Genomic DNA, 9,255 nt, shown 5'->3' with positions numbered 1-9,255 from the left:
TGGGATTTAACTTGATTAACACCTGCACAGAGCATTTCCATACTGACAGTATGTCTTTATTCAAGTGTTTTGGTAGGTATTTCAAGCTTTTCTGCTCCAGCATTGGAATGCGGGGCATGAACGTTTTTTTTTTTTTTGAAAATCAACAGTTTGCATTATGCAATTAAAAATCCTAACCAATAAAGTAGGGAATAGCTATCCAACTGTTGTTTTAGTTGTATGTTACTTCATATTATAGTTATATCAATGTAAATCATTGTTTTCCCTTGTGTTTCTCATTCTTTCCCTGCCATGTCGTAAAATGTGGTGAACCCATCGCTATATTTGCTCCAAAGCAAATATTGGCCTTTCTAGTTCCCTTTGCTGTATCTAATTCTAATTCCGAGAACGTCGTTGTGATGTACAGGGAACATTGTAATATATGTCAGGCAATTGCATTACGTGTTTGAGTTTATTTTTTGGTCATTTGCAGGATACCACGCTGGTTTCCTGACGAGTGGACATTATTTAGGAGCATTTCTGGGAAGTTTGATGGTAGGGAACGTTTCAATGCATCAAAAATAAACATTAAAAAATAAACCTAATCTATAGTGGCTAACAGGAAAAAAAACACAAGGGCAAAGGATAATGGTAATAACCACAAAGACAAAATATTGAAATACCACTAATACAAGATTTTAAAAAATAACTTAACATTTAGTGTTGACATAGTTCTAATGTATTTTAGACATGTCTAAACAATTGCTTGTGGCAGATACCAGTTTGCACCACAGTTAAAAAACATAATGTGCAATGCTCAAGTTTAAAGTTTTTAAAATGTGTATTGAATTCCTTGCTCTAGCAATAATCTCTTAAAGCATATCTTATATGGAAATGTCATAAATTTCTATTGAACTTAAGGTGATTGGTTAAAAGACTGAAGTTTTATTATATTATTAATGTGCTATAACAATACATGAACACCATACACATGGCCCTCTCTTGTTTCAGTGGGGCAAGTTAGCTGACAGGTTTGGACGAAGGTGAGTTCAACTGCCAACCTTTACAACTTGAAGGCCTCAATTTCATTTTCCTCTACGAAGTCAGTATACAGTACACAGGTTCGCTTTGACATTATTGTGCTCTAATGAGCCACGGCGTCAAACGTCTTTGCAGGTTAGAATTACAACAGCAAAACTCATTAGGAAATGTCTAAGTTGTTGTATATAATTTACTCCAACTCGTCACTGATTCTGTATGAACTATGTTTGCAGACCAACTCTCCTGGCTGGAAGTCTAATGATGGTGTTCATACTTCTGATGTTTGGCTTCAGGTAAGCAGACCGAATCACGCGGAAAGTACGCTAAACAGACTTTTAGTTAAGTAAAGTACATAAAAGTGGTATCTTAGACGCACTGTAATAGTATTTAGTTCTACCAGGCGTCCGTTTTATATCAATGGTTTATTTGCGTTAAAAACACAACAACACTGTCCCACAAATGGCAACCAGAGGCTGAATTGACATGGGACATTAGATAAACAGCAAACAGTATAAAACGTCATATTAAGCAATTTAAAATAGTAACAAGAAGCCATAGGTGACAATTCTCCGTGAAGTATTATATATTGCAACAAAAAGAAGTAGCCATTGGCAATTCTCTGTGAAGTGTGATAAATCGAACAAAGAAAAATTGTTTAAACGCACGTCGGCTCAGTCATCTTAAGACGCAACAACCAATCAGAGATGCGAAATGCCGACACGTGACGCGGGATTTGCATACAGTCTAAACAATGGGGAAGGGCGCGCGATGCCCGAAATATTGTTGCGTCAATATTCAGCGCCGTGTTTCAAGAGATTAATACCGGGAAACAATTTCTTTTCTTGTTTTGAACGCATAAACATGCATTTACGCTAATCTAGTATGATTCAGGGTTACTTTTTTTTTACCTGCCATGGCCAGATTTTCTAAAGATGTGTGTATTGTGTGTACAATCTACAGAAAGAGAAATGTACATCAGGTCCGATCATCCGATTTTCATGTTTCGGTTTTTTGGACTCGGTTCATGAACGTATTTTGGTTTGGCTCCTGGAATGTGCGAATGTGCGAAAAAAATGACTCCAAGGACTGTCTACAGGGAACACTCGCATGTTGCCCAACATTCGCGGTGTATCAGGACAGCGCGACAGGTCGGCATTAGCGCAGTCCCTGTAATTGGTAACAGTTGCACATCAATCCGGCCGAAAGCATGATTGTGTAACACAAGCTACTTCTTCATATACCGGCTCATACTACAAGACGCCTTTACAACTAGCAAATCATAAAATTACCCGATCTACTAGTATGTGCGGTTTACCAGCCCCAGACCACATCCGACCACGAGGCAGAACACATTGATGGGTTGCTCAAAAATATTGTCCATTTTTGCAAAGAGCTGCTCCGCTATTATATTTAAACACTATGGAGCGGCCCAACCCAAAAATATTGGCCATGTGTACAGTGGAGCGGCCAGCATACTCGTTGCTAGGACGACCGGCCAGTTGCTACGTGACTAAATACACGCCGCCACTAGGTCGCCACAGCCCACCAGTTTGAAATCGATAGGATTACGTCATCGGTATTTACATTTCGTAATGTTGACCACTGACCACCCCACATTTCCGTCCCCATCAGCATGATCGCGACTTACAACTACCGGTCACATAAACGGCCGGACGAAAACATTTCAACGACATGGGGATGTTTCGAGAATAAGCATTTACTCCAATATCAAAACAGCTACGGTAAAAATAAAAAGACGTGCATCATCCCGGACATAATGCCACACCACATGCGAAATTACACAGAAATGCGACGTACGGAAGAATGCGTTTTGGCTGCGAACATCTTCCAAAAAACTTGCCATCTCTTAACCATGGGCAAAAAATCTGGAACCACTTATAAAAACCACCCCGTATCTGCATGAAGTTCCACCCCCCACTGCTATTCCAAACAACGCGTTTTTCTGGACCATTCCAATTCGCCTCGTAATTGTAGGGGTGCGTCTGCAATATTACATTGACCGCGAAAGCAGCAACGGCAAAAACACACATTCTTGCATCAACACGGGCATGCCCGCAGACGGCGTATAAAATTGAGAAAAGAGAACCCAGTGTTTTGACTGCGAACATGAAAAATCAGCCGTTCACAACACTCCGTCCGGAGGTCCTGACCTCCTTCACGGAGTAATAAACCATAACATTAAATGTATAAAATATTGTCAGTAAACGTTTACAAGTGCAAATAAAATTTCAGATAACAATACCGACGGACAATGGTAACACCAATACTTCATATACTGGCATTTTTTTTGCACTCTTTAAAACTAGAAATGTTGTTTAACAGCTTCTATAGATATAATTTTCTACATCACGACAGCTTACAGTACAGCGTTGTGTAATTGAGAAGTTGATATCACATTTCTATTTTCCCGCCAGTTTCTCGTTTGCCTGGGCCGTGTTTACCCTGTTCCTTGGAGGACTTCTCACTGGGACCCTCGGGATCGCCAAGACTTATCTCTACGAGGTAGGACAGCTGAATGCCATATCTTAACCCTATCTAGACCGGGAGGAGGCTAAAAGTGCCCGCGCCAAATTTGATGTCAGATAGCGTATAAACCGTTTGAGGTAGAACCACCAAACGTAGTGACTTTTCCTAAAATATAGTTGGCAAGAATTTCGTATCAGCGGAAAAGGTTGATGATTTTTGTGTTGCAATCCCAACATGTTTCTGGCAGGCATTTTTTATTTGCGAAATTCAGCAGTAATTTTCGTTTCAAAATAGAATTTTATGGGTTTATGTCAAGTTACACATGATTTCTAATATAAATAGCATCTACTGTAATTTTATGTAAATTTTATCATTGAAAATGAATAATCTATGCTAATTTGATGACGTCATTGGTCTAAATCCAAGATGGAGGAACATATCATTAGATAAGGTATAGACAGGTGATTAAAATTTCATCACTACTTTCATTTTTTTTACTAAAAAGGTTTCATATTAACGACTTTAGTCTAAATGTATTTCAGGCTTTGTCTTCAAAAAAATATATTTTTCAAAATTCAAGATTGATAATCCAATATGGCGGATACCTTAAATAACCTCATTTTAGGACGTCATAGGTGTTGCTGCGGGCAACATAAGTCTATTATAGACACTTTTTGTTAAAATGATGTTGTATACCATTATGCAGCAAGTTTAAACTGTAATTTCCAACACAAGAAATTGGACTCACCCAAATTTTCGACTGTACAACTCCAGTCTTTGTCAAGGAATCAGCAATCAACCGCTTCCGTGACGTCATGAAGGTAACACACGTGACTCCGTGAGCAGTGGATCATAGGTTGTAGAAAGTCTGTGGCGCCCCCGTCTCTGTTGAGGGATGGTTGTAATGCCCTGATGTAGATGGCCTCTTTAATCCCTCGTGCAAAGAAATCCGGTTCTGAGTCCAGGATTCTTACTTTGTCCAGTGAGACTGAATGACCAGGCGGTTCTATGTGTACCTCGACTCCCTCTGAGGTTTCACAACATATACGTCATTTTACGTCGTAACTGCATCAAAAATGTTGTTATTAATTTTCACTAGCCCACTATCCTCTCAAAATTTGGTGATCATACGATATACCGTTCACGTGTTCTGATGGGTGGGGGCGAATGACCACCCCCCCCCCCTCCCACGAATTCCAAAAAAGTTTAGATAGGGTTAAGTTGAGTCTACGATTTTAATAACGAAATTTGGATATTATACGGAATGTTGTAAAAACCCCTTTAGGTACTACCAAAAGGTCGAGAATTAGGAACATTTGTTTAAAATCTACCAATCGCAAGCCGTGACAACAACTTTTACTGGTGATAACAGGTGTGACGGAATTACAACATAATTACTCCCGTGGTGAAAACATTGATAGTAATAGCACTACTGTATCTTATCGAATCAGCAGAATATGATAGATTGGCCCATCGTTAAACCTATTAGAGGGCCTGAATTAATTGTTTTATTTATTTGGGAGCTTTCATGTTTAAACATCAAGCTCGCATGCCCTGGACGAGAGATATCAAAACCTGAAGATCTGCAGTAGTTCCCAAAAATTCCGCCAGGGGTCCAGGGGACTATTTCTTTGATAACTTTGTTTCATGACAATTCATCTATAGTTCCTTAAGTTATCGTGACCACATTCAAACATGCTAACATAATATAAACCTGATTGCACAACAATTGCTCACGGTACGAACTATGGCATCAAACGTATTTGTCTGTACAGTCAACCCAATCATATATGTTCAGTATCGGAGTAAAATGCCAGAAGTTGTTCAAATCACACGAGATTCCGATGATCACTGATACTAAGTCTGACTTCTAAAGCCTAGCTCATATCATGAACACCCAAATGCATGGGTCTATTGGACGCTGAGAAACCACCGCAGCGATGTGAGTTATGGTTGTGTTGGAACACTTAATATCGACCTCAACTTTTGGAACCAAATCGAGAGAACATAGAAAAAACAGCGCCAGACATAGAAAATACAATTCTAATGAGCTGCAGTATGTGTTTATAGAGTTAACATGTCCCATCTGCGTCCTTTAGGTGTGCCCTGCGAAGATGCACGCTTTAGCGTTTGCTGTAGTGTCTGTTGCTAGCGGACTGGCGTATGTGGTGGTAAGTACAGTTTTGTTGTAGCTTCTCCAAATGCAGTGTACCTACAGCTACATGCACCCACGGTAACCCATTTGACTGCTAGACTATTCTATTAAAATGAAGATCTACTCTGTAATCTTCCCCTTAACCAGAGAATAATGTAGAATTATCTACTTAGTATTCTATCTGAAGCCCTGAGACATATCTTGACTGTAAAGCTTCAACTTACAGTACAATTTCAATGCGCCTCTATAGGATAAACGCACGCTAAGCTCCATGATTGACTAAGTATAGGGGGAGACAATTTTACCTTCCTAAATATAAATGATTAGTTCGCACAAACCTCAAATTGAAAAAGCCAGAAATTACAACATTCCTTTACAGAAAAGAATTTGCCAATATTTTAATTTAGATAAAACTGAGGATTACTGCCATTTTGTTGTTGCATGTGCATCTACATCAGCCTTAAAAAGCGAGAATTTGAAAACTTATGCAACACCAATTTAATTTGTTGGTTCTCGGGTTCACCTCTTCATTTCTTTTCTAATTTGGAAAAGATTCTGGTTCTGAATCAACTAAAAACGTAACTATTTTGCCCACAACAGTTGAGGAACGTCCTTTTCTTCCTAGTTGTTACAGTTTTGTGATCTATCAATGCAGTGGTTTGATTAAAAGATCAAAATTCAGATTTTAAATATTAACAACTTTGTGTTGACTTGATGGCATTTGGGCAGCATTTGGGGTTATGATATGATGTCTAGACCTGTTCTCATTTTTTTTCGCCCTGTCATTGGTGTGGCCTTAGTATGTTAAGTTTTGGCAAGTCAACAAAATGTTTACTTTTGCTTTATTTCCATGACTTGTAGTCAGCTTTATAGAGCACATAAAATAAAGGTGTTTAATTCACCAGAGTACAGGGGCCAAATATATAAATCGTTTACTGCATGATCATGGCTCCTTACCCGGAGTAATATGTATTGCCTTGGCTCGCAAATGGTAGCCTCTCTTGCCAAAATGCTATTTCAGATATTGCACTTTAATGTACATGTATATAAATGTTTGACCAGAAGAGGTAAGGTAAGAGAAAACAGAGGAGCAGATCTGTATAGTGCGTTTCGGATTGTTAATATGTGTGGAAACACGATAAATTTACCATTGTTGGCTATGTTTTTATGTTTTTGTTTACCCCTGTCAATCCTTGTTAAAAATACAGTATTCGTTAGGTCCTTTATTATTCATGGGAATCAAAATTTGGTGATAAAATTTTGACATTACCTGCAACGTGAAGACATCTATTTTGAAGTCATAGACAATCAGCAGCATTTCTCGGCCTGTTATGATGACTCCCAGTTGAGGCTTTCAGTCTGCCTGCGACTAAAACTCCTTCCCAACATGTAATAAAGAAAACATTGCGCCACTAACATGCCATGTTGTCTGCACCACTAACATGCCATGTTGTCTGCACCACTAACATGTCATGTTGTCTGCACCACTAACATGCCATGTTGTCTTCGCCACTAACATGCCATGTTGTCTGCGCCACTAACATGCCATGTTGTCTGCGCCACTAACATGCCATGTTTTCTTCGCCACTAACATGCCATGTTGTCTGCACCACTAACATACCATGTTTTCTTCGCCACTGACATGCCGTGTTGTCTGCGCCACTAACATGCCATGTTGTCTGCACCACTAACATGCCATGTTGTCTGCACCACTAACATGCCATGTGTCCTGCCGCCAGGGTCCAACAGTAGGTGGCTTCCTGTCCTGCCCTGCCGCCAGGTTCTCATCCCTTGACACACCTGTCTTCAGACGCTTCCCGTACCTCCTGCCCTGCATTGCCTCCATGCTGGTGGCCCTCGTAGGGCTACTAGGTCTGTCATGTTAGACCAAATCTTTCTGGCAAATATTGATTGAAAAGCATTACTTTAATATATATATACGATACTGTAACATAAATGCCACAAAGCTTATCTATGATGATATAATACAATTAGGAAATAGTTGAACTGTTTAACTGTTTTAAGCACATTGGACATATTGCCCACTTCACGTTTGATGAGCGTCTCAGAATTTCTTGAGTTATCCTAGTTAGGCTGTTGAAAAATCCACTCAGTAAGTGTTCAACTCTAAGAAGTTTTTTTAAAAATTGAATTGACAAAAGTTCCCAAACCCCTTCACGTTTTGTCTCCGGTACAGTTGGTTTCTTTTTCTTGGAGGAGACCAGACAGCAGGGCCGTAAGGCGGGCCAGATAACTGCCGTTGACGAGATTAATCTCAGGCAGGTTTGAGTATAATCTGTGTATAAAACATTGTTGTTTTGGTTTATGTTGTTGGTTTGGTTTATATTTTATAATAATACGTCATTGTGTGTATGCATTTGTATCCTCCTCCACATTTTCTACATGTAACTCACTCTCTTGGTGAATTTTAATTAAAAGTTAATAGTTTATAGTTTATACGTTGAATTTGCCCACTACTTTGCCAAGTTTTCTTTCGTTTAGATGTGTGTTATATTTTTCAAAACGTAAAGCTTTTGCCAATCATTGGCTCTATTGTATGGGTATTTTCAGACTTTGTTTTCTCTACATTGTCTGATGATCAGCAACATCTCAACCAAGTAATACAGAATGTGATTTCAATTTTACAGTCTAACATTTACATCGAACGACAATTAAGGGGTCCAATGTTTGATATTGATAATATTATATATGAGTCGTATGTTTGTAATAATCTGAAATGCAATCAAACAAATCGATGCACCCTGTATTTGAAGCATCAGTATCTAAGGTTTATCTAATGACATCTTTGTGTTGTAGAGTTCTCGGATCTGATTTCAGAGGAGAAGGGACAGGAGAGAAACTTCAAGACAACGCGGCTGCATCAGAAAACTATGGAACAATGACGAACTTCGAAAACCAGGAAGATGTGGTACGCACACTCATTTATGGGCATCAAACATATATGTTATACTTGTAGCACGGACATCTAGCGGTTTGTTATCTACAGGCCCAAAGACTACTACTATACTAGGTGAACACAAGTACAATTAACTTAACATACCAAACAAACGTTCGACTGGTCGCGAAGAAAAATTTTACGACATTCTGGACTAGCGTTTTACGTCGTTAGGAACTTTTATGTCGTTAGGAATGGACAATACAAATGCACCGGGCATGGTAAAATTCATTATGAAGAAGTATTTTTTACTAGAGAGGCCGACATTTGCTTGGGAGCAAATACAGCATATTTCAGTCCATCTCCCTCCCACGTAAAAGTGGACTATTCCAAACTTACCCCAGTGTAAAACTGGCAAAGATTCTCAAATAAATGAATTATATAGTAGCTATGTAATTGAGAACAAAGATGCAAGAACAAGCACATTGAATCTCGAAAGCTTTACTAATCTTATTACAGGTATGCAAATACTAACAATGATGAGATTTGATACATTTTGAAGGTCTTAGGCACATAAAATTGAATGTGTGGGTCATTACGCACGACTTACGTGCAATGTGACCTCAGGTAACCCGCAATGGAACACGTGTTCCATGGCCAACAGCAGATGGAACGGGCCATTCTTTAGATAGAACAT

General features: G+C 39.0%; 1 protein-coding gene across 1 annotated transcript in view; it reads left to right on the top strand.

The window, feature by feature from the left end:
• The first annotated feature begins 477 nt into the window (after nucleotides 1-477).
• LOC109480639 (uncharacterized membrane protein YCR023C-like) overlaps nucleotides 478-9,255 on the top strand; it is a 12,652-nt gene continuing 3,874 nt past the window's right edge. The window contains exons 1-8 of the mRNA XM_019782871.1: nucleotides 478-534; nucleotides 991-1,022; nucleotides 1,254-1,313; nucleotides 3,456-3,543; nucleotides 5,607-5,678; nucleotides 7,402-7,534; nucleotides 7,860-7,941; nucleotides 8,480-8,591. Of these exons, the coding sequence (XP_019638430.1) occupies nucleotides 532-534; nucleotides 991-1,022; nucleotides 1,254-1,313; nucleotides 3,456-3,543; nucleotides 5,607-5,678; nucleotides 7,402-7,534; nucleotides 7,860-7,941; nucleotides 8,480-8,591 (582 nt within the window). The 5' untranslated portion in view covers nucleotides 478-531. The remainder of the gene's footprint in view (nucleotides 535-990; nucleotides 1,023-1,253; nucleotides 1,314-3,455; nucleotides 3,544-5,606; nucleotides 5,679-7,401; nucleotides 7,535-7,859; nucleotides 7,942-8,479; nucleotides 8,592-9,255) is intronic.

The sequence above is a fragment of the Branchiostoma belcheri genome, unplaced genomic scaffold (assembly GCF_001625305.1).
Source record: "Branchiostoma belcheri isolate BF01 breed outbred unplaced genomic scaffold, Haploidv18h27 scaffold52, whole genome shotgun sequence".
In the NCBI taxonomy this organism is placed as follows: domain Eukaryota; kingdom Metazoa; phylum Chordata; class Leptocardii; order Amphioxiformes; family Branchiostomatidae; genus Branchiostoma; species Branchiostoma belcheri.
Note: the sequence above shows the minus strand (reverse complement) of the source record. Positions and strands in the feature narration are given on the sequence as shown.